This window comes from Phasianus colchicus, chromosome 11 (genome assembly GCF_987193195.1).
Source record: "Phasianus colchicus chromosome 11, bPhaCol1.hap1.1, whole genome shotgun sequence".
Taxonomy (NCBI): Eukaryota; Metazoa; Chordata; class Aves; order Galliformes; family Phasianidae; genus Phasianus; species Phasianus colchicus.
Window position 1 is genome coordinate 14,640,812 of NC_143446.1, and position 26,730 is coordinate 14,667,541.

At 47.3% G+C, this 26,730-nt stretch overlaps 2 protein-coding genes across 5 annotated transcripts in view; both read right to left on the reverse strand.

Annotated features, from left to right (window-relative positions):
• Positions 1-3,526, reverse strand: part of PRICKLE2 (prickle planar cell polarity protein 2) — an 89,116-nt gene extending 85,590 nt beyond the window's left edge. Inside the window, exons 1-2 of the mRNA XM_090148374.1 lie at positions 3,436-3,526; positions 3,157-3,242 (exon numbers count right to left, since the gene is read on the reverse strand). Coding sequence (XP_090004500.1) covers positions 3,157-3,242; positions 3,436-3,477 — 128 coding nt within the window. The 5' untranslated portion in view covers positions 3,478-3,526. The remainder of the gene's footprint in view (positions 1-3,156; positions 3,243-3,435) is intronic.
• Positions 3,527-12,866: 9,340 nt separating this feature from the next.
• The window catches only part of ADAMTS9 (ADAM metallopeptidase with thrombospondin type 1 motif 9), a 64,261-nt gene continuing 50,397 nt past the window's right edge, over positions 12,867-26,730 (reverse strand). For 3 of the 4 annotated variants that reach the window (XM_031606199.2, XM_090148376.1, XM_031606192.2), the window contains 10 exons: positions 22,188-22,358; positions 20,972-21,166; positions 19,201-19,333; positions 18,870-18,964; positions 18,622-18,716; positions 18,393-18,526; positions 17,143-17,234; positions 16,109-16,213; positions 14,197-14,291; positions 12,867-14,058 (listed from right to left, as the gene is read on the reverse strand). In XM_031606199.2, the coding sequence (XP_031462059.2) occupies positions 14,202-14,291; positions 16,109-16,213; positions 17,143-17,234; positions 18,393-18,526; positions 18,622-18,716; positions 18,870-18,964; positions 19,201-19,333; positions 20,972-21,166; positions 22,188-22,358 (1,110 nt within the window). In that variant the 3' untranslated portion in view covers positions 12,867-14,058; positions 14,197-14,201. Of the gene's footprint in view, positions 14,059-14,196; positions 14,292-16,108; positions 16,214-17,142; positions 17,235-18,392; positions 18,527-18,621; positions 18,717-18,869; positions 18,965-19,200; positions 19,334-20,971; positions 21,167-22,187; positions 22,359-26,730 lie in introns of those variants that run through there. The other variant, XR_016470139.1, reaches the window with a different exon arrangement.

A 26,730-nucleotide genomic window follows, 5' to 3' on the forward strand; every position in this document is an offset into this window, starting at 1 on the left:
AGTTGAAGATTTTTATTGAATTTGATTTCACTTCTCCCACACACAAAGCCACCTTTCAAGTATCAGCCTGCATTAACGGGGATTTTGTTGTGTGTGCCCAATTTCCATCCTCAAGACCACAGCCCACACAGGTCCTTACATACCTTACTGACAATCTGCCATAAAATAAAGTGACAGGGTTAGAGAAAGGAGTTGATCTGCTGCTCAGGACATGAGCAATTGCAGGTTATTCTGGCTGTACCCCTATAGCTGCATCCTTGCAGACTTCACACCCAGGGATGATGGAATGCATCCTTCAGTCTGTTTAGACATGGCTTGCTTTCTCCTCCTTGGGGTTAAATGATTTAGCACTGGAACTTGTGTCTTATAACCAGAGATGGGATCTGGGAGCTCCTAGTGAAAGCAGGCAATGTGTCCTGGTCTAACAGTACAGGATCTGCAGCTCTCTGCCTGCAACATGTTATCAAGGGAACTCATCCATCAGCCTGAATGCAAGATCAGATTTTAAGGGTAAGATTAAGGATATTCAAAAATGTACTCTAAAGCCAAGGCTAGTTTTGCATTACTTGGGAATCCCCTTTCATCTTTCTTTTTTTTTTTTTTTTTTTCCACATCACAGAGATTGGTTTTATTCTGAAAATACAGCAGTTCTGCAGAATGCAATTTACTTTCAAGTGGTTTCCCTGGCTCAGAAGGATGCCTGTGCTCCTAGGGATGATCAATGCAGCCAACGCTCAAAGCCACCTCTCCATTTGAGCAAAGTGGCTTTTAAGAGAGTATGTGGGCACAGAAACCTTTGGTGCCTGACAAAGCCATTTGCCTGCCTGATGGACAGATCACATCTAGAATCACAGGTAACGAGGCAATTCAGTCCTGCACGATCATGTATAGGACAACGTGTACACCAGCAACAGGGATGTGCTCTGGTTTCAGTGCCTACAAGCTCATAAATCCTTTTATTTCTCCCCAAAGCACATCACCAATTCCCATCTTTAAAGAAAAAAGCCCAATCCCCATTTATCAGCAAAATTCCGCTGTTAAAGGATCTTAAAAAGCTTTACGAATCCCCAGTGGTTAATTGATCTGGGTTTGTATCCTTAATCTGCAGATCTCCTTACAGACCATTGTTGTTTTCCAATCCCATTTGGGGAGTTAAAGTGCCTGTGAACATCCCCAGCAGGAGCTGCATGGCCCCATGCATGCAGGGCACTGCTCCTGAGCGTGCTTCGGACCTACAAGAATGGCTATTACACATCCTGTGCACTAACAAACCATTCACTAGTAAAACATGAGCATCCTTCCTCTCTATTGTGCTTTGGCAAACAGGCTGCCTTTCTGTTTTAATTGCATAATTACTCTTACATCGAGGCAATTAAATGTGAATGCATATGCAGGAGGGCTCAGCCTTACCATCCCTGGTGCAAGGCGTGCAGCTGGAGCACACCTGCCCCACTGCAGGATGCAGAGCGGGGGGCACTCGGGATGCACACCCAGCCCTATACACTGCTGTCCCACGTAGGTAACCCCTTCCTTCCTGAGAAGGATCCATCTATTTCAACCCAAATCCACGGTGGGACCCCCAGGGGGTAGCTGTGGGTGGGTGGGTGCTCCTGGCAGGGTGGAGCCTGCAGCTCAAGGGTTCTGCAGGATGCGGCACAGCAGGCAGCGTGCTGCTGCAGAGATCGCAACTGTGTCACACGTTTGACACCACCCAAGAAGCTCAGTGGCCTTTGGTAAGATTGTATCGACTCCTCACTCCATTTTTCAAACCTAAGGGTAACATAACTCAAAGGAAACACAGTACCTTATTCAGACCGGAGTAAAAATCCCTCTGCTGACCCTCCCTTTTCCTTTTATCTTACACTTGTAAGCTCTCTGTGACACTTTAAAGCATTACAAGGCACCTCTGTGACAACACCTGCTGCCCCAAGAGAAAACCTAGGGCAGCTCTTGAAAGCATTTTATAAGTCCTGGGAAAAAGACACTCAGGGGTGACCTCATAGATCTAACGCACGTGGCAAACCCCAATTAGCAGCAGGGCACGGCTCCTGCAGCCAGGAGACACCTTCACCTTCTGAAGGTCTGAGGTGGGGCACGGGACACTCAGATTGGCACTTGTGTAGGGTGGAGGAACAGGGCTCATCCATCACCTCCACTCATCCACCACCTGCAGCTGCACCAGCACCACATCCCCAAGGCAGAGAGCAGACCATGGGCCCCACTGCACTGCTCATCTGCAAGGCTGGAGCTTTAGATACAACTCAGCACTAATAAATCAATTCAGTGTCCCTCTCTTTGCTTTGGATCCATGCTTTAATCTGCTGAGATGCAGCTTTGAGAAGTAGGACGTGTGCTAGAAGCATAGCAGATACTGGGGAAATGGGGGTAGCCTATAAAATAAGGCTAAAAGGTCACTGAGGGCTCTAAGTCAGTATTAGCTTCTGAAGCCCCCAGCCCAGAAGGTTTAATATCACTAAATCCCAAATCACCTGTGAACAGAACTCACTTCAAGGTAACACAACATGGGGAAGAAAGATGGGGCTGACCCAGCACGAAGCCAGGGCTCTCTGTGCTCCATAGGCACCGCAATATTGTCTTTATGGAAACACAAGAGAAATAAATAAGAGGAGACTTGGTCTTTCCCACACACGCATCCCCACCCAGCCGGAGGAGAGGGCTCATCCATCTCAATAGCTGTATCACTGCTCGGCATCACCGACAGGGCAAAACCCTGCTGCGGGGCCAGGGGGAAGGCAGGAGTTCCACCCAGCCACCTGGGAGCACCAACCACAAATCCCACTGTTGCTGTTCCCTGCCAGGGCTGCCTCCATGGGGCAGCAGCAGGAGCCCCTGAGTGCAGTGCGTGGTATGGAACAAACCAGTTCCCCCACAGGGCTGCATCCCACAGCAGGCACCAGCACACCCGGGTGCTGCTCCACGGAGCAGAAAGCTCTCACGGGAGACGGAAACCCACCTGTTGAAGCAGGGGCATTGAGATCAACACAAACACTCCTCTAAAAGCCACATTTACACTCCTGAAGATGCTCTGTGGAGTTCCAAAACTCCACATGCGGGGAGCACCGGAGGGAGCCCTACCCGTGGGACGCGGTCTCGCTGCCTCCGAGCGGCGGGGACACGCGTGTCGCCGGGCCTTACCTCCACTTGTGCAGGACGAAGCCGGGGCATTGGTCCCCGCAGGTGTTGCAGGGCTGGCCCCGCTCCGGCTCCCCCGAAGCCGTCAGCTGCAAGGAAAGCAGAGGTCACCCGGGGATAGGGGGGGAAATAGGGGGCACAGGGACACGGGGAGTCGAGGGACACCCAGAAAAGAGGTATTCGGGGACGGCGTGGACATTAAACGTGCAGCGGGACGGAGCCACAGGTGGGAGCCGGGGAGTGCCGTAGGGAGACAGACCCACCCCCGTCCCCAGCACTCACCGAGCGGCCCGAGAGCCGCTTACGGGAACCGCGGCCGAACATGGCCCCGCCGAGCCGAGTCCGAGCCCGAGTGCGCGGCAGCGGCCGCCCCGAACCGCCCCCGCCCCTCCGCCGGGCCCCCGCCCCTTCCTCCCCGCCCCCGGGCCGCCAGGCACCGCCCCGGGAGCGCCCGGCCGCCCCCCGCCCCGCGCCGCCCGCTGCCGTCGCTCCGCTTCAGAGTGAACAGCCCACCTCCGCCGTGCCGCGCCGCGCCGCACCGCCGTAGCGCTTCGCAGCACGAGGGTGAAAAGCGGGGATGGGGTCGTGCTGCTCCGAAGGGGCAAAGGCTGAGGTTATAGCTGTGACCAGCTGGGAGCGGTGTGGTTGGCTTTTGAACATCTTGTGCGAAAAGTTCGAGGGTGATTGATCCTGAAAGATAATCTTGTTGCGCAGGGTTTTTTTCATGTCGGTGGGAAAATGCTGACATTCCCTTCCCATTCTGTTCTGCAGTTGCTATTTTTGCCCTTCCACCCTCCTACCCCCCCCTCCCCAAGCTTCTTCTCATTGCTTCTTTCTGCCGAATGTTCTCATCGTTTTCCTTTTTGGTTTCACTCTCTGTTTCTTGTTCCTGCGGTATTGCAAGGATATGTTATGAACTCAGTGACAGAGACAAACTCTTCAAACACATACAGATTGTGTCGCATTGGAGTGCCCCTACCTGTATAGAATAGTGGAATCATTCATGTTGGAAAAGAGCTCTCAGGTCACCAAGCCCAAGCCCAACCCACCCCCACCATGCCCACTGACCACATCCCTCAGTGCCACATCTCCATGGTTCTTGAATGCTTCCAGGGATGATGACTCCACCATATAGTATACCATATAGGACACAGTAATATCAGAGGTACAGAGTGACTGTCATCTCCACTGAAGGTCAATAGGGTTTCAGGGAATGAGCATCATGCAAAAGAGGGCCTGAAATTCAGCAGCACTTTGGGTGTCTTGCATAAGGTTCAGAATATTTAAAACTTCAATTAAAACTGCTGAAATAAAAGCATTAATGGATAGAGGACTTATAACAAGACTCGACGTGCTGTGGGAAATGCTTTAAAGGTGACCTGCAAATCCTTTTAATTGCTTTGCTGTTGCAAGAGATGCCGTGTGCCCTCAATAACAGGGCCGGTGAGGACATCAGCTCTAAGTTTAAAACAGCAAAAGTAAGTCAAAGTTGGAGGGTACAGTCCTTGGAGGTGTGGCTGTGCTGAATCACAGTCTGCTGATGAAGAGGCAGGTCTGAAACTCCAACGAAGTGAAGCTGGTCTCTTGTCCTCCAACCTGAGGTGTCCGTGGGGCCACCAAACCTGCCCGTCACTCTACACCCGTGTCCTCCTGCCTCAGGTCGGGAGGCAAGAGGAGTGCTCAGCACCCAGAGCCATAAACATGTCAAGGTTACACAGCCCCCATGGGGTCAGATCCTTCTGGGAAATCTCACTACCTCCTGAGGCCAGCACTTGTTCTCTTTGACCTGAGTCATCAAGGACAAAGGAGGAGTCATTGTCCTCCTCAGGTCCAGGGCTGTCAGGAGGACTCGATCCACATTTTTGGGATGCTCAAATGCTGCAGAAGAAGAAAATCAGGCCAGAACATCGTCTCTAGGATGTGTTTAGGAAAAGGAGGGGAGATATTATCTCACTGCCCTGAGTGCTCCTCTCTACTCCCCCAGAAAAGCTGCTGAGAGTGAAGACAGCTCAGGAAATCACTCCCACTCCCTTGTGCTCGCTGTATTCAGGGGGATGATGCACAAATGCTGGCATGGCTGGGAGGGCAGGGGACAGGCACACAGCTCTGGGCCTACCTGTGCTCATGAAGGCACATGAAGTACATCCTAAAGTTTTTACTTTTTTCATATATATTTTTTTCTTTTTGTAAACACATAGATCTTCCTCCTGGGAGAAGAAGACAGGCTCAGCTTGGAGGTGGGGGCTGTCAGATGCTGCTGTCACATAGACTCAGAAACTGAGACACATGGATAATCTATGCCAGACAGTTTGTCTGACAAATTATTGTTGCTGCTGTCACTTACATTGTTCTATGCATCATCTTCTCCTTCCATTCGTGTTTCAACCAAACCTGCCTCAGGATGACACTCACAGCCCTTCTTGTGACTAAGACAGCCTGAATCCCAGCTTCCTCCATTTGTACGAGCAAGAAGGACCCTTTTCCCTTTTGAAGCAGCCTCATTTTGCCTGCTGGTTTCTCCCCAGTGCCACATCCAGGTGAGTCTGGTCCCATCATCCTCTTGTGCACCTCTTGGCAGCAGCCTGTGATATACAGCCCAACATGGATCCTGCCAGCATCTAGCGCCCTAAAAACTATAGATCCCCAGCTTCTATCAGGCAGTTATAGTCTAAAGCCTTCCAACAGCAACAGGAGGGCTTAAAAATGGCTCTAAATGCCACATTTGCCGAATGAGCATGCGAGGGACCAGGCATTTATTTCTCATCTCAAAACTCCTCCCAGGATAAATGTGCCCCCATGAGGGTCTTTCAGGAGGGGAACAAGTCAGCATTTCCTCTCCTTCCAGCTTCGAGATTTGCAATGACTGCAGGCAGAAAAGATTGCACATAAACCTCAGTTTGAGGTGGGGATATGGAATTTCAATCTGTGCTGTGCATAACAGGAACCCAGGCTGGGATGAATCATGCTATGTTACTTCAGTTTGAAATGTTTTTTGCACTGCGTAGGCTTTTCTAGGGCATATTCCATCAGGCTCGTTCCGGTCAGATTTACTTGGAACATTTTTAATCTGTAGTACACACACTTGAGATGTCAAAACCAGTAACAAAGTGGGTTTAGCAACTCAACAAAGCCCTTCCACCATTTCTGCAGATCGCCACACGTTTACCGAGCACTCTTTAATCACAGCCATTTGACTACTGCAGGGAGTTTTTTGTTGGATTTGTTGATTCTGAGGTACTTTGATTAAAATCGCACTGAGTAATTCCACCTTTCTTCTCCATCAATACGGTAATTTGTAAATATCACATGGATCATTTTCTCTTTTTTTTTTTTTTTTTTTTTTGTCCTCCCAACCAGGAATGCAAATGGCCATGACGCGCTCCCCAAGGTATCTCCAAATAACCCTTCTCCTTTTAACCTTAGGGTTTTATTGTGTTAGTTGCTAGGGAACGCAGTAAGATTTATAGTCAGATATTGTTAATTTTGAAGGCGGTCTTCAGTTTCCCTGTAAATAGCGCTGAGGAGTTGGGCTCTGCACCAATAAAACCTGCAGCCCAGCCCCGCTGTGCGGAGGCGAGCACCTGCTGGGAAGCACGGAGCCAAGAGGGAACACAACGATCCCAAATAATAATAATAAAACAAGAGAGAATAAAGGGGAGAAAAAGAAGCAGCGCACCCTCCCCTGGAACATCAGGGCTGTGGGATCGGGAAGTTCTGCAGGACCGAGCTAAGCTCAGACTCCAATGCCCTCTGGTGCCAGCGTGGCGAAGTGTGCACTGTGTGCATCCTCTGGGCATGGCCCATCCTCACCCCCTCAAATTGCTGCTTTATATCTTTATTACCTCAGAACCGAGTTTCTTTGCTGTCTAGATCAGCCCTGCTTCTTGCTTCTTACTGAGGATGGAGACGTGCTACACTGTGCTGCTCTGTACTCAACTGGAGGCTGCACAGAGCCATGCAGAGGGGCACTGCCAATTGGTACACAACCTCCTCATGCTATAGCAACGAGCAATTTTTTGCTATTTCTCACTCACTTGAGCTTGCTTGCTACCCAGCAGCATGATTTGCTTTGCACCGTAAAGCTGCTCCCTTTCCAGGCTACCTCAACATTTCAGGAGCATTCCTAAAGATGAGAAAAATACCAAACATACGTGGGGTAACACATGACAAGAGGAATGGTTTTAAACTAAAAGGGGAGATTCAGGTAAGATGCTGGGGGGAAATATTTTGCCCAGAGGGCAGTGAGGCAGTGGCCAGAGCTGTGGCTGCCCCATCCATGGAGGTGCTCAAGGCCAGGTTGGATGGGGCCCTGGGCAGCCAGAGCTGCTGCCTCGTTTAGTGGTTGGCAGCCCTGAGTGAGGCAGGGGGGTTGGAACCAGGTGATTTTTGAGACCCACTCCATCCCAAGCCATTCTATGGTTCTGTGCTGATTCTATGATACTTGCTGCCTGCAGCTTGCAGTGCTCCCAGGTGACATATTTCTGTGCATTTAGGCTCTTGAAAGGCCTAGGCATGATGAAATAGGAAAAATCCAAATGCAAGTCATATCTAGAAAGCTTCACATACCACTTGCATAACGCAGAGTGAAGATGATGTAGAGGTGGAAATTATCAGATTATCTCAGGCATCTGACGGAGGCAGCTCCCAGGTCGTTCCAGGTGAGCCATGCACAGAGCTGTATGACGCTGTAGATGTTGACAAAAGCATTGGAAGGATTTTAAGACGCTCCAAGGCACTTTATGCAATCCAGTCAGCAGAATTTAGCAACACCTCTAAAATAGAATGTACTGGCTGAGGGTCCCTTAGATCAGATGTGTCACAGACCTGGGTGCATTGGCCCCCAGAATACCAGGATTCAGAGATGTGCCCACTCTCAGCACCACCCATCTGGCCCTGCTCCCAAGGGCTGGCCAAAGCTGGGAGTTGAAACTAGATGATCTTTGATGTCCCTTCCAACTCAACCCATTCTATGATTCTATGTTTCTAAATCCAGAGGCATGGGAGCAAACATGCCCCTGCTTTTTCTTGGCCGTGTTGGCTTTTGCTGGGCTGTTTGTAGGAAGCCGTCCTCCTTCCCTTCTACGGCAGCAATTAAATCATTTCACACCAAATGTTCTTTTCTGCGTAGGGTGGGGGAAGGCAGCAGCAAGCAGAGAACAGCTTCAAAGGGAAAGGTCAGCAAGCCGGAGAGGATGGATTAGAAAAGGACAATGCAGCAAAGACTTGATTAATTTAATTGCTTGTTTGAAATGTAGTCACAGATTAGAGTAGGATGAAAAAATTATAAGCATATGAATGGAGCCAAATAATGATTTAAAGGGAGAATGTATGCAAAGCTCTGCCTCCCCTGGCACCCTCTGCCTCCCATACAAAGGAGAGGATTCTCGAAAATCCTGGCTCTTCTCCTCGTGCTCTCAAAGCTGGAGATGACAAATACCAGCAAACACCCTGCGGCCAGATGCCACGGCTGGCAGCACAGCTTCACCCCAAAGCAGGGCTGAGGTGTTGCTGGTGACAGTGTGTTGATGGGTATGGCCATGCATCATCCCATGCCATGAAGGACCAACCCCTGGGTCAGCTTCACGAAGGACAAACGTGTTTCTGCCTTCTCCTGGAGCCTGCATCAGGTCTCTGTGTACTGACAGCCAACAGGTCATGTTTCTGAACACTTCAGAAATCCCATTTATAACCAGAGAGGGGCAGAAATCATTTTACAGAAATTTCAGTTCTGATGGCTTTTTTTTTTTTTTCTTTTATTGGAACAAACAAACCAAACTTCCCCTAGGAAATAAAATACAAAAGCATGTGGGTTAGGTTAAAGCAGTATTCTGCTCTCGTTTTGATTTTTCAAAAACGGTGCCTTATGTTTGGTAATAGAACATAGCTTAAAAATTAAGCCAGCTTTGAAGTGGAAAGTCAGACTCTTCTGAGAAGGCCAAAAATAACTTCCCAGCATTCTTCATCTCACTATTGCAAAGAGAGGTCAGAAACTTGTCAACTAAATCTGCTTCTGGAAGGTTACAATCCCTGCTGCCTGGATTGCTCCAGAACAGGCAAAAATACTTGGAAAATGCTGAGACCGACAGGCACCGTTCTGGGTGTCCTGCTCCTTCTTCCTGCACAAGGCTACAGAGCTGCAGCCAGGAATTTGTACTGGGAAGGCACCCATCCCCTCCCAATGAATGAGCAGCAGCTCAAAGCTTAGAGACTTCTGGATGAACTCAGATGTCATTCTCAAAAAGGCGTTTCTCTCTGTGTGAAGAGTTCAAGGAAGGACTTACTGACTCGGCTGGGTTGGTAATGCCTTCCCTAAGCCAGCCCTCAGTCAGCTGTTGGGAAGAGGATTCAGTCAGGAGATCCAATCTGTGAGTGCCTCAGTGGGAAATGTTTACCATCTTCAGTCTTTTCCACCTCTCCCCATTTCTCAATATGATTTTCATGGCCATGCAGAAGACAGTTTTCCTGTGAACATCTTAATTCAAGCCAAGCTCCTTGAGACAGGCATTTCCAGCAGCCTTCAACAAAATGCATTGTGTTTTCTCTAGAGAAGAAAAAATGCTCACTATTAGGCCAGGAGAGAAGGCTGAAGAGATCAACCGTGCCTCTGAAGCAATTAGTAGTGGTAGGCTGTGCAACAAGGCTGGAGAAGCGCACTGTAATTTTCACAGAATTACTGGAGCCAACAATCAAAAGTGTTAAAATAACCCCATCATTATATTGGGCTGGAAAGTGAAATATTATTCAGGAGCCATGCATGGTGACGTGGCTCCACAGCAGCCCACATTTGGAGTCATTTCTTAAAGAAAAATGACAGTAAAGAAGGACACTTTTGGTCACAGGCTAATGGCCACGGTGCCAGCAGGGGCCACTGAGGCCATTCCAGCTGCAAACCAAACAGCCAGGGGAAGGCTCTTCTTCCACCTCCAGGATTGGGAGCTGGTGGAGTGGTAATTCCATGCTGCAGCTGATCATGATCAGATCACAGATCCTCAACCTGACTTCACAATTCTCCCCAGAGCAACATTTTAGAGACTGCATATTTTTTTCCTCGATAGTCAGTGAAGATTTGCAGTAAACCATTAACGGGGTCATCTAATTCCTGATCCATCTCTGCTTTCGAGTCTCATTTTTAAGCACTGAAGTTTATTTGGAGCTGTGTTGACATAAAATTGTTTATAGAAAGTTGACTAATTAGCAGTGCTCACTGGGACCCACGTTGCCTGCCACGACACAGAAATACAGATCTTCAGCTCAGAAAGAAGTGCTTTTCTGCAATAATCTGTAACCATGTTTCTTTGCTGCCATCACTGAAATTGCCAAGCAAAGGGAGTTGCAACACAGTCAAAATTTGCTAAAAATAAGTAATCTGGAAATGATTAATGAAAAGTTGTAAAGAAAAATAAGCCTCCTTTAAAATGTATAATTGCCAGTTCACAATAAAATAGATTATGTTTTAGGAAATAGACCAGTATATTTATATCTCTACTGCTACATAATTGCAAAAAGAATGCAGTTGGAATGCACACTTGCATGTGGCTCAATTTCCAAATCAGAATGCATACAGGAACAGAGAAACACTTTGGTTTCCTAATATGCTAAATGTGGCCTTTGAGCCCATTGGCGAGTCTGCATGGATGCTCTATTGCTTATCAATGAGGGCAAAACTTAGGCTGTAGGGATGGAACCTCCAGGCCATTTGGGATTCACTGTTTGGAGAAGGTTGGTACAACTAAAAGAGAAGTGTGATTAAATCAGGCATGGGGCTGCTCTGAGGAATGCTGTTGGAGTTGGCTGTGATGGCTTTTTCTCAGTTGATTTATTTTGGCTGATTTTATTAAATTGCACTGCTAAGAGGTCAGGTTACCCCAGCTCACCCTACAGGAACAACTGTCCAATGAGTGGCTGGGCTCCTTGTTGCCCCTATCACCCCACAGCAGTCCCTTCTGGGAACACCATTCCTCTCCTGGACAGCAGTCAGGGAGCACCCAGAGCAGTCACAGAGCATTGTGTTCCCCTGAAGGTCCCCAGACCGCAGGCACAGCACTGCACACAACTCTCCTCTTCCCCACACTCCTTTTGCATGAGACAAGCAAACAGGGAACCCAGAGCATGCAAATAAATACCAGCACAGAACGGAATGTTTACCATTCATTGTATTATTCCCTTGTGTACAAAGTATTTTGCCTCTATAATAGCATACAGGCATTAAAATACGATGGCAGATGCAGAAAGACCAAACTGACTTGTCTTACAGATCTTTCCATTTCCGTTTTGAATATCATCAGAAAGAAAAGAAAAAAAAAACTGTACAGGAAAGTGCTTGCAAAAAGAAAAAAATAATCCCCCCAAAACCCAACAAAATAAACCCCACAACAGTTTGTAGAAAAATAATGGCATTGACATACAAAACCCAGAGTTGTTTCCTGAACTAGGAGTGTCCCATGTCTCTGCTCCTCAAAGTCTCATCCTGTTTAACGAAGCCCAATGATGAATCATAAGATCAGTGATCTGTCAATTCTTACAGTTTACTTGATACTTTTTATCAGGTTCATCTGGCTCTGCTAATAGCTGTTATGAAACTATACGGCAGAAAGGAATGCAAACAGGTCAAAATAATATTTCTTTTTATAAATAGCCATTCCTTTCATCACAGAAAATATAATAAGCCTGTACTTTCTAAGCACCACTGTTTCTCTCTGAAGTTCAAAGTGCAATTTTCCCTTTTACCCTACACAAGTTACACATGAGCAATTATCATTAAAGAAAAAAATATCACTTACTCCATTTTGCTACTTTTCCCTTTTCTCTCCATCTTTCCCTCCCCCGTTCCCTTTTTCCCTTTCCCTTTTTCCCTTTCCCCTTTCTTTGACCTTTGAAATGGTATTTTTGGCATTTTTTTTTTTCACAGGGAGGTATCAATTCTTATTGTAGGCAGAAGACATAGGTGAAATAGCAATCTAAGATATAATCACATCCACTTACTGTACGTGCTATTAAACAACAAATAAAAAACCCACCCCTAATCATAAGTACAATTCTCATTCTCCCCTTTAAGCCTGTATATTAACGAGAGCGACAGGGGCACACTGGTGAGCGCCGAGCACCAATTCTTTAGCTGCATTTTAACCCAACCCTGCTCCCAAATTGGATGCCCACCAATTTACATCCATGTGTCAATGCCTGACCGTCAGGCTGACAAGTCTCACTCTGCGGGCTGCCAAACGCATGGGTTACGAGTGCAGGGAGCTCTCCTTTGGGGAGCTATACAGAAAATCCTGAGGTCGGGTTTGCTGAGTATCTGCAGCCCAAATTTAAAGACTTAGCTGGGTGAGTCTTCTGAAATGCTGGCAATTCTGTGCTGCAAATTTGTCCTTCGTGCTCCCGGCTGCCCCGACCTAAGGCGCTGGGGCAGCGTTTTCCTATTGCTACGTAGAATCAAGGAGAAAGAATTAAGGGACATAGTCATAGACTACAAAAATAATCTGGTCACATCACCCCCGTTCAACGTGCTACGAAGCTCTGCGCAGTGCTGCAAGCAGCAGGCTATGTACAGGCAGGGCATTGCACAGCCGCGTTTCTCCATTACAAAAACACTACAGAAACCACTTAAGGTCTGGTTGTACATTGGATCGCGGACAGCAAAGAGCACAGATGCCTTATCAGGAGGATAGGAAGCCGTACAGAAGTAGGCGTCAAGCAGCCTGTTTGCTGGGGGGGGGGGGGTATCACTCTGCGAGTACAAGCTGATCCTGCTGGAAACACAGCAGCGCTGACGCTGCACGGCCCCACAGATGGGCACAGTGCGTGGGAAGCATTGCTGGGATGTGGTACCCCAGCCCTGCCCCTGCGTCCCCACCAGCCCCACGGGTGGCAGGACCCCACACAGCCAACAGTGCGTTGGGATTTTGTGACCACGTCCCTAATGAGCTGCAGTTCTTCAGCATGCAGCCCAGGGAACATACGGCCCCATCGCCCTGCTGCCAGATGGAGGTGGGAAGCACGGTGGCACATGCAATTAGCAGGGAAATGGGAGCTTTTTGGAGCTCTACACAAAACAGGGCTCTGCTGAAGATCCATCTGTAGGAATTTTCCTGAACTTGGAGCAGATCTCTATCTATTGCATAGAATCAGGAGTTGGACTCAATGATCCTTATGTGTCCCTTCCAGCTTGGGATATTCTATGATTGAATCCTATTGATGGATTCTATGATTGATTCTATTTGAATCGCCTGACAATTTCTCTGCTTTCTTCCTTTTCCCACTGATAAAGGCAGCGGATTAACTAAAATTACTGAGCGTTAATAAATACCATGTTAGCACCAAACCAGCGCTTTCAGCACCGGCCACAGAGGTCATGTGAAATTCAAAACATACCTAAAAGATAAAGATTGCTAATGCAACGAGCACTGTATTCATTGTCATGTTTTCCTTGAGTGCTGTCAGCCTAATTGCTAAATTAAAATTTAAGCACATCTTGTCTATTTTCCTTACATCAAGACAGATTGAAATGCCAAAAATACCCCAATGCAGATTGTGTAGCACCGTGGAGGGCTAAAGCAGCCCGTAACTGAAGGAAAATTACTGATTGAAAGTAAACAACTGAATACAGTGACAATAAAGTATCACTTGTCATAATGCTACATATAATGTAGAGTACGCAAAATGCAGTGGTTTGACTGCAGGATTTAACAATAAAAAATAAAAATAGTAAAAGCAGCCTTAATATAATGATTTTACGTACAAAAATATTAAATCAAAATAAATAATTCCAAACATAAATATTATACTGTACATTAAGAATATGCGATCTATATACACACATAAACAGGTTAAAAAAGTGGGAGGCAGAGGTATTGCATCGCTATCCTTCATCCGTCTCATCTCCACGGGATGCTCTCAGAGAACCTGCAAGGCACAGATGGGGAGCACACGTCATGGGCTCTGCCTTCTGGAGTTCTGGGGGCCAAATCCTAGAGCCCAAACCCAATGGCTGAGCAATCAGTTGGCTTTGGGAAATGGGAGCCATGGTGGCCATGGCCTTACCATTGCTATAACACCTGCACGTCGAGGCCTGTTCCAGACGACGGGGTACACTTCCCACAGTAACCACCACATCTTCCTACTACTTTGGTACCATCCTGCAGGCAAAAACAGAAATCGCATCTCACGTCAGGGCTCCAGCTCTGGGTGATTCTATTGGTTTCAAACCAAAAGAGCTGAGATTTAGGTTGGATATAAAAAGTTTTTTATAATAAAGGTGGTGAGGCCCAGAGAGGTGATGGATGCCCCGCCCTTAGAGACGTGCCTTGGCTGGGCCAGGCTCTGAGCACCTGATGGAGCTGTAGGTATCCCTGTTCATGGCAGGGGAACTGGACCAGATGGCCTTTAAAGGTCCCTTCCAACTCAAATTCTATGATTCCAGTCAGGGCTTTAATAGGAAATGTCTCAGAAGAAAAACAAACAATGCCTAAATCAGTCTACAAAATTACAGTTATATTTAAATGTATGCAAGTGTAAGTCCCTTTAGTATTGCCAGGTCAGACGCTGAACACAAATAAGAAAGGGTAGTTCTGATTTATCACACTGCAAGATGCCCAAGGAGAAGGCCATTTGAAGGGATATCTCAAGGGCATCTACTTTCTTCAACTTGCTCCACAGTGAATAATCCCTTGTTCTGCTGTAATGAGTGCAAATCTTGGATCATGCAGGAGAAAGAACACATCTAGGCAGCATCAGTACTTTGGTGGTAAGTGAGCATGGGAAGGGCATGGAGGACATTTGTAAAGAAACACCTGTTTGGGAGGGCAGAGCCTGGATGCAGAAGGGCTGTGGTGCTGTCCCTCCTCAGCTCTACATCTCCAAAGTCAGCAGAGATCCAAAAGAATGCTGACTTTGGGCTGGAGAGCTCAGCAAATGAGGCAGCAAATGGGGCAGCTCCAGCCTCAAGTCAGAGGATTGATGCCAGCATCAGCAACACCTACACATGTCCCACCTCTGTAGAGTTCTCCTCTTGGTCATTACAACGGTCAGACAGTCCTTGGGGGGAATTGAACCCTCAATTACCAGAAGATTGGACTTAAGTGCAGGACAAGCTTGCACAAAGCATTTATTTTTAAACGAGCTCCATTCCACCCTTGACACAATTGATCCATGATTGCAGCAGGCTGCTGTCATCTTTTCTTGCTTTCTGATCCTGCTACAATTACATCCCTGGAGCAGTGCTTGACAGATGCCACCGGGTGAGAGAGGCAAGAGCTGTCCCTTAGCCTCCCTGCCCCTTGTTTTAACTCTGATTGCATCTGCTCTCTGCAACCCCTAGGGCTGCTTGGGCTTCTCCTTTCTGAAGAGGGAAAAATTGCCAAGCACTGGTCAGAGTGAACATGTGGGGTCTGTGCCATTTCTCTTACACCTGCTGTGCTGGAGCGTGGACCTGCAGCATCCAAAGCTGCCAAAAAGACTCCTTTAACAGCTCCAGTACCAGCAAGGCTCAAGGGCAACTCCCTCAAAGGAAACCGAAAGAGAGGATATGTTACAGATTGCTTATTGTTAAATGCCTCTGGTGACCTCCTTAGAGTAGAATTTATAGAATCATAAAGGTTGGAAAAGACCACTAAGATCAACCCATCCCCACCACGCCAACTAAATCTTTATCCTCGGACCCTCCTGGGGTCAATCCCTGCTCATCAAATGCAGCACTGCCCACCTCAGCCAGCTAATTACAGGTAGCTCTGTATCACAGCACTCATGGCATGCAGTTTCACCACTAAGCAGGCTCACTAATTAATTGCAATAACTCTGATCAAGTTAAACCCACAAGGGTTCCCGCATTACAATTACGGGCAACACTTTGTTTCTAATGTCAGATGTTAGATTTCTGTTAGCGTCTCCTTGAGAGATGTCAGCAATTAGAAACTTCCCGTGAGCGGGTAGAACCATAATTAACATTATGACTTACTGGGGATTTTTGAATTTCTGACACTGCATAATTCCCTTGGGAAAGCCACTTCGCCGTTCCTGTTAAAGACAGGCCTGTCCCATACAGGTCTATGCTGAAGCGACCCTAAAAAGAGAGGAGAGAAGCCTGGTTACCCCCAGAGCCCTGTGCCACAGCCACACTTCTCACAGCATCAATTGTATAATGGGATCTTGATTGCGAAGTTTTCATTTCTCCATCACTCTGACAGCGATTTGCACACACTGCACAAATCACAGCGTATCTCCGGTTAGGAATTTCTTTCTCATTTGTAGCCGCAGGGAAGGAGGGGCTTTGCTTGGTTTTTCACTGTTTTCACTCAGTTTTTTGCTGCTTTTTCGTGGTTGGCCGATTGAGGGCATTCTTGGCTTTCCCACGGCAGACGGTGGAACCAAAATGCTCCAGCAGCTGATGGAGAAAATGCCTAGGAACACTGCAACTGCTCTCACTTTCCCTTCCTCAACTGGAGAGGGCACACTTGTCCTTATTTTCCACGTTTTCCACCGAGCTGAGCTTTTTTTTTCTTTTTTTTTTCCTAGCCTTCAGTTAAATAAAAATTCTTTTTGTTTTTTTGTATGTTCTATCCTTCATCCTCTCAGTTTCAATATACACAAAATGGATGCAAAATTCATGGCTATATCAGCATCCAACACAGATCTCCCAGTTTTCCCCTGACAAACCCCATCCCACCCCATTTCTGGTCACAGCCCCAACCCACTATGACAGCAGAGGGCTGTGAGCTTTGCTCCCCACGACTGCTGTCTGGTTGGTGGGTTGACATAAGCAGCCAGGAGCCCATCCGAGGTAAGAAGCCAATCCCTAAGCTGCCGAGTTCTGCTATAAGGTCCCAGCCCTGAGAGCAGAGAGGGAAGAAGATGGAGGGATGCCCTCTGCTGCCTGTGAGTGTGACTTACTGCTCAATGCCATTTGCAAATAAAGTCTAGAGAGTCGAAGGTGTGGGGACTGTACATAACAAAAGGCACCAATTCCTATTCTCAAATGCTACTGTCAAATACCTGAGGACATTTGGCTGCACTGTAGCAGTCCCCAGCAGTGGCATAAGGAACAGGTCGTCCATCATGCGTCCGGGCAAACTGTAAGTCAGTTGCTGCAGAGAGGAGTTGGTGAATAACACAGAAAGGAAGATGCAGGGAGAGAAAAAACACACGTAAATTTGCTCTTTGCTAAAGTTTAAATTCACTGAAGCTGTTTTTGTACATTAATTAAGACCTCACCTTCTAGACTTTTAATATTAAATCCCCAATTCATCCCAGACATGACTCCCAGCACTGAGTTTCACAGGTTGCCCATACACTCACATTTACAGATGGGTTCAAATACTTTGGTGATATAAGGCCTAGATATAAATAACAGCAAAACCAGAAGCCATGACTCCGCTTTTATTTCTCTATCAGACAATTTCACATTTTGAAAAAGGACTTGAGACCTTCTCAATCTTCCTTTTGAACAAAGCCAAAAAAACTGTCCTCAGACTGCCCCCAGCCCAGGGCTCAGGGAATGAAAGGGATATGGGATATGCTGCTCTGGATCTGAAGCCTCCTGGTGATGGGGATGCATAACAGCTCCTGCCTGACGGGGGTGCCCAGTGCCTTTTGAGATTCAGCAGGGAGCTGGTATCCAATTTTCTAAGGATCTGTACCTAGAAGCTCTTATAGCAGCTTTTTACAGCTTGGTAGACTGGGAAGTCTTTCGGCTTGAAAATAAAGCAATGACAAAACCCTATCAGATAGAGGGCCATTTCAGGAGAAAGGGTTTTGATTTGTTAACAATCGCCACTATTTACTGAATGAGCTCCCAATAATGCACTATGTTTCTAAAACATTTGCTAGAAACTGACAGCATCCCTGAAGTCAAAGGGACTGAAACTGTCCCCATGCAGCAGGGAAGCTCCCAGCTCCCCCGACGTGATGGTGTCAGGGTGCCACTTGTTTTGCACACCTGCAGTCACCTCCCTCCTGCCCTGCAAACCCCCGGCCCCTCTTCCCACCAGTTATCTCCCCAGATTCAACCCCTCCAAGAATCTCTTCCACTCCTCCACACACCGGCACTGCCAATGGGCATCTCTGATGCACTTGAGTTGCAGCCTCTAAGTGCAAAGGTGACCAGGTCTAAAAGAGACAGGTCAGTGTCAGGAGAACTCAGCAATAAGCCTCACTAGATGCTACTGCTTGCTCATAATTACAGCTACATTCGTGTAAAATAAACATGATTTGGTTTTTAATGGCAAGGCCCTGTAGTTACTCACTTATTATTTGCATAGTGTTCAGGTCCAGCCTTACTTTGCTGAAGGTGGAAAACCCAGCTGCTGTGTAATCTTTCCTACACTGGCAGTCTTCTCGTCTGCTCCCATTATACGGACATTCGGTCGGGTTATGCAATCTGAATCAAAAGAAAACCCTTTCTACTCATGACTGGAAAATATTGCCACAGCAATCAAAGACACTGGGAAGCTCAGAACTAAAGGGATTCCTTACCTGTATCCGTACACTTCTGAAAAGTTCTCTGCATCTCCATTTACAAGGGTCACGTACTCCTTTGGGCTGTCAGTCTGCATCCCAGAGCAATACACCTGGGGAAGAGAAGTCATGATTTTGTCAGGCATGGTATGCAAAGGGAACGCCCAGAAAACTGAAAGTAGGAAGTGTAAGTGGAAATTGTGGAGAACACACAGTGTCCTCTACCCCTTGGGAAAATGCACAATCAGTCTGCAGCTGACACACACCTTTAATGTCTTCCCTTTGACTTTAAGGAAATATTCACTGTCTTCAGTGACACCTTTGAGATTTTTAATATCACTGCAGCTCCTCGGTAATTCACCTGAAAGAAACCAGAACTGCATGTCATCACTGAGCGATGGTATAGCACATTTCTTTTGCAAGGCATCTCAAGCAGCAAGGCAATGTGTTTATTTCTAAAAGGTGTCCCTGGAGCGCCTTAGTGCTTTGCTGGATGGCTCCCAACACTTGGAAATACCGCACACCTCCAGGAGCTTGACAGGAACAGATGCTCAAGGCATAAGAAAAGCAAAGGAAGGTGCAAAGCTGCAGACTCACAGTCGTGGACATTGTGGCACGTCCTCCTCTCCTCGGGTTTCAGATCCACATGGCACAAGTTGCTGAGCTGGTCATCGTTGGTCAGGCACTGCACCGAGCGGTGCATGATGCCAACCCCGCAGGTCACAGAGCACTGCAAGACCAGAGGGAGAGGGTCATGTTTTATCTCAAGGGCTTCTGGGCTTTGGACCATAAGAACGAAGACAACCAATTTTCCTTCTATAAAGAAGCAGCAGCAAAGGTCTCCGTTTTGCAAGGATTTAATTTTAATCGCAGAAGTAGCCTTTTTGATTATGAATCCCTTCATTATATCGTCATCCTTAATTATTTTAAGAAGATGGTACTTCACTTAGCACTTACCTACTTTAGTGAATGAGACTATGTTGGTTAAGGTCAACGCTGTGCTCAAGCAAAAATGTGCTTTATTTGCAGTGAGAAGCTTGCACAAGAAAGAAATGTTCTCTAGAAGGACTGAATGCTAGATGTCCTCTCCTGGTGGTTGGAAGCATTGCTTGGTCCTTAGCAGGAGCCTCTGAACACGCATGGCACAATCTGCTGTTTTTTAACCAAACTGTACCATCTCCAAGCTCCTTTTCCCCTCCCTGCCCAGAAAAATGGCAAAATCTGCATAAATTCTGTACTCAGATGGCCCAAATGAAGGCTGAAATACTGAAGGTTACCACACCATTTGCAACCTGGCATTTGCTCTTCATCAGTTCCATGACACTTCACGATGGAGCAGAGCAAAAGGTAATTCACAGTAAACCCCTTGAAAACCAGAGGTGAGCAGGGTCATGGCACTTTGCAGTCTCTGATACCTTCAGCAGCCCAAAAAACGTGCTCTCTGAAATGGACACTCTTCTCAAAAGAGCTGCATTAACAGTTGAACGTTTTGCACTGAGATTTTGGGGGGAATCACCAACTAACTGAGACTGAGCTCTTTGCTGCAATCCCTCTGCCCTGACACTCAGGGAGGATCTGAAGCTTCCTGTGGGGCATGAGGAACTTGGGTTTCAAACAGCCCTGCCATTTACTGTGACAACTACATCTTGCTTGACTTGACCCTCGTTGCCTCGTAAAGGTTTGACAAATTCCTACAAATGCCTGAGCTGGGTTAATAAATCAAATTTATGGGAGAACTGCCACATTTCAAAGAATGTTAGAAGCCCAAAGAAGTGAAATGTTATCACCTTAACTAAAATTTGATCTTGTGTGGAGCCATTTCTGGGGCCTGAAGTACAAATAACTTTAACAGAAAGGTTAAGTTTTTTCCCCTGCCACGTCCCAGCATTTGAAAGGAGGAGGAAGAAGGTGGGGAAAGACAGACAAACCCTTTTAAGGCTCAGATTACCAGAGTTCAGCCTGTTGCTGGTTCCTAAGCCTTGCTTGCACACATGGACAAGCAGTATTGCCCCAGCTGCCAGCTATCCATCATTCCCTCTACTCTAGCACAATGGTTTCGGGCCCTTTTCTGGCAACGACCTCACTTTCTGACTAAGCATTCAGCATGGCCCTCAACATGCCCAGAAATTTGGACTACAACTGAATTTTTATGGCGATTGTGGCACTCGTGGATGTCACGAACCCCCCCATACGACAGGGCTCAGCACAGAGCAGGGGACCCTACACAGCATCAACGGCTCTCAGTGCATTCATTCACGCAACTCTCCAACACCACTTCCCTCCCAAACCTGAGGAACGTGTAACAAAGAAAAAACAGATTTGTTAAAATTCTTTTGGTTAAAAAAAAAACACAGTTTGCCAAACTTACGCTTCCCCAGTTGCTGACACGCCAGGATGCAGAAACGGGGCACTCCCCAAGGTAGCAGGGCTGGATGTTGGGTGGCTGCGTGCCGGGGCAGCTGACCGTGTTCTGGTAGCCATATTCATAGTGGTCCTTGCCGGTGTAAATCTCGCTGCACGACACCAGGCGCTGCCTGTAGCCCTTGCCGCAGGTGACGGAGCACTGAGGGTGAGGGGAAGCATCTGTCAGTGCTTATAGGAGTGGCAAACTGCTGTAACTATTACGCCCATCAGTAAGCAGAATAGCTACAAGCCCTTGGGCCCCAGTGCTGCTCCAGGACCCGTGCCCAGATGGCTCCTGGGCACAATCCCCCATGTGCCAAGAAAGGAGCACGTAATCCCTTGGGAACAGAGATGTCTATTATTTGGGTTTTCTCCTTTTATTTTTATTTATTTAATTTATTTATTTTTGCCCATAGTGAAAGAAAATGGCCAAGACTGATGCTGAACTGAAGGTGCTGGAAGAAAGGTGGCTTTCTTTGTAATTAGAAGAAAACCAGTGCTCAAGACTTTTCCATCTCTGCCTTTCTCCCTCTTGTGCTTGCTCGGATGGCATGCCTTTCCTTCCTTCCCCTCAGTTCCAGAATGTTTGTTTTTTCTTTTTTCTGGCTCTTTCTTTTTAATCAGGGCTATGTCAGCAGCTGTCTCCTCACTTCCTTCTGCTGTCCTTCCAAGTGGAAAGTAATCCTGTGCTTGCTGAAGAGGGAAGCAGGCTGAGATTATACTCTGGGTGTCCCTGCATACAGTGCCAACTACAAAAAAAACCCATGAATGGAATAGGATAGAACCAAGTCCATGAGTAGAACAGAACTGAACTCATGAATAGAACAGAACAAAGCAAAACAGAACCCGTGAATAAAGTAGAGCAGAGTAGAACAAAATAGAACGGAATAGAGGAGAGTGCCTGCTGTATATGATGTGTTCTGGAAGAAAACTGACTCCTGATAGCAGCTAGGACTTTGAGCACATTGGTTTTCACATTTTAGTATCTTGGCCATCTCCTGCAGCCCTTCTCCTCTCTGTCCAGCAGGGAAATTGCACACAGAAACAAACCAACAACTACTCATTAAACCATGCAGCCCTGCCCTTGTTGCAAGATCCCAGTGAGGCGGGCAGCAAGAGGAGGGAGTGGGGCAGCACAGCCAAGTCCTGGCTTGGGGAGGGGGACAGGGATGAGGACTCACCTCCGACCATTCCCCAGTGATCCAGATGTATTCGCAGGGCGGCAGCCCGCAGCTCTCCATCTCTGGGGGCCGTTTGCTGGCGTCGCAGTGGGTGCTGCTCTGCACCTGCTTGCTCTCATCCACGCAGAACACCTTGCGGTACCGAGCCGCCTCCCCACACGTCTTCATGCACTGTTTGCAAGAAACAGCGGCTCACCCAACCCAGCGGGGGTTCAACCCACATCCCCACACCCAGCAAGCCTTCCTCCAGCAGCCTGAGTGAGCTGGGCATGTCATGGGGGGATATCTGTGAACAGTGCCAACACCTGCATTCCGGGTGCCCATGTATCCCCAACCTATGGAGGTGCCAAGGTGCAGTGCAGGGATGGGGAGGAGCTGAGGCAGCAGGATGGGTTCCAGCTGTGGTGGTACCAGGAGATGCAAAGGGACATGCCAGGACAGCGAGAAAGAAATTGGCCAACCCCATCATCTTGCCCCCACTAAACAGAGACAGCTGCCCCTTGCACAATGCAACACCACTCCCTTTATTGTGACCAGTTTCATCCATGCATCCTTCTGATTCTGTTCTTTAAATACTGCCTTGCCTGATCCTGACCCAGGCTGGTTGAGCACAAACCCTCCCTGAGGTCTAATGAAGACTTTAAGGTTTTGATTCTTTCCTCAAATCCTTTCCCTGGCTGTGAGACTGCTCCTGCTGCCCACGAAGCCCTTGCAATGCTCCAGGGAGCAATTTGTATGGCCAAAAAATGCAAATGAAACAAAATAAATCAGCACACAAGTGACTGTCTTCGCAAAACCATATTTTTGATCAGTGCTCGTCTGTAATGAGCTCCTAACACTTCCAACTAACTGGATTAACAAGGAGAAAAAGTGCATGAAGGTAATCATTTTATGTAATGTGCAGGGGATGTTTTTTTCCTCAGGAATGGATAAAACACTCAACCAGACCATCCCCGGTGGTACAGAAGCACTGTTTGAAGTCTCCCAGGCTCAGAGGACTGTGCCAGTTTAATCTCGTTACAGCAGCTCCCGCGCTCCTGCCTCACCTGCAATTAGCAGATTTTAGCAGGTCCACCTAATTGCAAAACGCTGTCAGAATCAAAATATTTGATAACTTTGGGAAACGAGATCAATACGCAGCATAATATTTGCCATAAATAAGCAATAACCGTGCAGGATGGGAGAGGGATCCAGCTCTACAAAGCAGCCTTGTTCTGAAGGAATAACTCAGCAGCTCTTAGGCAACAGCCAATGTTGCAAAACCCGCAGTCTGCCAAGAAACCCCAAGGGCTTCGTGAGCTTTTCAACCTTATTTACTCTCTCGCTTTAAGTCCTCACAGTGGAAGTTGCTCCTAGGTCTGTGCTGAAGCACAGCAATGCTAAAGGGGCTGGAGGAATTTGCTGGAGTGTGATTTGCCCAGAAAGCAAAGAAACCGTGCTGTATGTGTTTGCCCCTGAGAGCTCCTTATTATGTAAGGAAAATGTGAAATTGGGTTATTGAACGGAGCGCAGCATCGCTGATGTGCAGCGGGATGCTCAAAGTTTCCCTGATCTCATATTTCCCCTTCCTCACATATACTTAAACCTAAATTTGATAATTTTTGATGAATGAACTCTCTCTGCCATCAGTGGGTTTTCTGACATTGGCCGTGAGCAGTAACCACATTTAAAGCCCATACTCAATTAAAATCATTGATTGCTGAGAGTGACACACTCAGAATCAGTATCACACTATAATAATAATCACACTATAGAATCAGTAAGGTTGGGAAAGACCACTAAGATCATCAAGTCCAACCACCAACCCATCCCACCATGCCCATAACCACGTCCCTCAGTGCCACATCTCTACGGTTCTTGAACACCTCCAGGGATGGTGACTCCACCACTCCCTGTACAGCCTGTGCCACTGCATCATCCTCTTTCTGAGAAGGAATTGTTCCTAATATCCAACCTGATACATCACCTTGCTTTGGTCTTCTCTGCAAATTATGGTCATATGGCCAACTAAAGCTGCACCAGCTCTGCGCATCTTGCCCTCATCAGTTAATTGCAGTTAGATTTTTGGTATTTTGGGGATAACTGGCAATTAAAATAATCCCACTGAGACATTAAATACAACACAAAGACAGCGAGATATAATACAAATAATAAAACAAATCAAAGAAACACTGCAGAGGCTCCAATCGGCCACAGCAAGGTTATAAGACATAATTCACACAAGAAACAGACAGATCAGCTCGCATGAAAAGGCTTCTTCCTTTGGTATGAAGACAGATTTTGCAAGAAATCTCATGCTCATGACCCATCTAAATCTCCCATAAAACAGCAAGGCCAGGGAACAATGGAGATGGATAGCAAGAGCTGAAAAACAGCCCAGGCATGTGACAAAAAAATCATCTCTTTCGCCCCATTTCCCAAATTGTGAACTATTTCCCCACAGATCAAATTAAAGACCGTTTCAAGCAGTTCTGCAACTATTCTAGAATAATAATAATAGTAATTAAAAAAATAATCCCAAAGGCATTGCTTTGTGCAAGCACTCATTGTGCTTCTTGTTTTTCTAAATCAAACAGTGAAGCGCAGATGAGGAGCAGCCCCATTCCAGAGGCACTGCAGACGTCCCTGGGGTGGCTCTGCAATCTAAAGCATGCAAGCATGCCTTCATTTCCCCCAAAAAGCAAATGTCAAAGATTCAAGAATTACACTGCAGCTTCCAGAGCTGTGCACTGTCCCTCTCACAGGTTCATACTCAGACCCTCTATTGCTTTCCCCTCTTGGTGATCCCTGGGCCTTTTCTATTGATGTTCTCCTCACTGCTGTGGGCACTGAGAACAGCTAATTAATAGTGACCCAACAACTGAGTGGTAAATGGTTTCCAATAAGTTCCCTATTACTTCTCATTGGCAAAACAAACTTTTTTTAAGCAGCAACAAAACGGGGCAACAAAAAAACCCTCTTGACAGATTCCCTTTAAAGATAAGAAATCAAGAACAAGACAGCACAGGGATCTTATTTTACATCCTGCTTTCACGCCAATTAGGGTTCATTGCTTGGAGAATACTAATGCAATCTGTGCCTCCTCACTGCAGATAGCACAGCCAGGACTTATGGCTGGGGATAAGGTGATGCTACATTTACACCGGGTACCTCAGAACAAAATAAGTGCTCTGAACTGCTTGGAATCAGCTACAGGGATGAGCTCACAGTGGGTGACATCTGCACGTTCCTATTAACCAACAGCTCTGGGTGAGGAAACACCAGGAATAAAAAGCACCTTAAAAATGTTTGAGATTCCCTTGGTACAATGGGGAGCCCTGGGAAACCTTGGAACACATCAGCACCCACCTTAGGGTTAGGGTGGGAGGGAGGGAACTATCACCACTGGCTTCAGAAGTGCAGAAATAAGGGAAATATGGCAAAAGGAAGATATAGGAAAACCAACATTTCTGTGCTAACAATGTTGTTGGGCAAGGACTGTGACTGTGTGCTGTTTGCTGCCTGTAAATCTATCAGTTAGGGCCATTTGAGTGGCTCTGTTGAAGCAGAAGTTCATTGCCACAGCTTTGCTGCTGCCTTCTGGGCTGCTGCTACTTTGGGACGCCTGTGCTGTGTTGGGACACCTCAGCTCATGGCAGGTGGCAACAGGGCACAGTGCAGGACTCTCAAGGACCGACACCCTTATGCATGGAGACACTACTTGGGACTATAAACCCATCATATGGAATGAAGCTGAGCTCGTCTGCATTAACTGTTTCATAACAGTGAGCACAATTCACGTTTATCCTGCTCCCCAGAGCTGTTCACTACTGCAGGCATTGAGGTGAAGAGGACCAGACTCTGATCCCACACCTGCACTGTCAGTGGGATCTTTGTTGCCCTAAGGATGCAGAATCCAGCAATGGTTCTGCAGGGAGGCAGCTGCCTCTGACAGGGGGTCTTCTGCCTCCTCTGTCCCTGCATACCCCACTGAGGATGCGTGATGGGGGATCCCATCTCCTCTGTGGGACAAGGACACCCCTCTATGTGACTCAGCTTCATCATCTTTCCCATTTCCAAGGCTGGCAGCTCCTTTCACAGCCCAGGGACAGCATCTCTTTGTCCTCCTGTCCCAAACACTTCTGACCCTTCACTGCCTCTCCTCTGTAGCATTTTAGGCAGCCACTTTCTGAGAACCACCAGCCACTTTCTGAGGACCACCAGCACACCATCACCCCGTTCCCCAGCACCACCAGGCAACTCACCCAGGCAGCTGTCAGAGTGAACAGGGCAGTGAAGGAAGAACCACCACGTTCACCACTACCTCTAGATCTACATGCCCGCAGCAGCAGGGCTGGCTCTACATGTAGAAGGCCACAAACCTCACACACCAGACCCAAGCACACCGCACCCCAAACCCACTCAATATTAGCATAGCCCCCAGCCAAACGCAGGGCAGCACGAACCAATAAACTAACACCGCCGTGCTATTGCACCGCTCTCCCTTAAGCGCAGCGAGAGAAGAGGCACAGCCAGCACGCATTAGCATCTCCCCCGCCTTCTT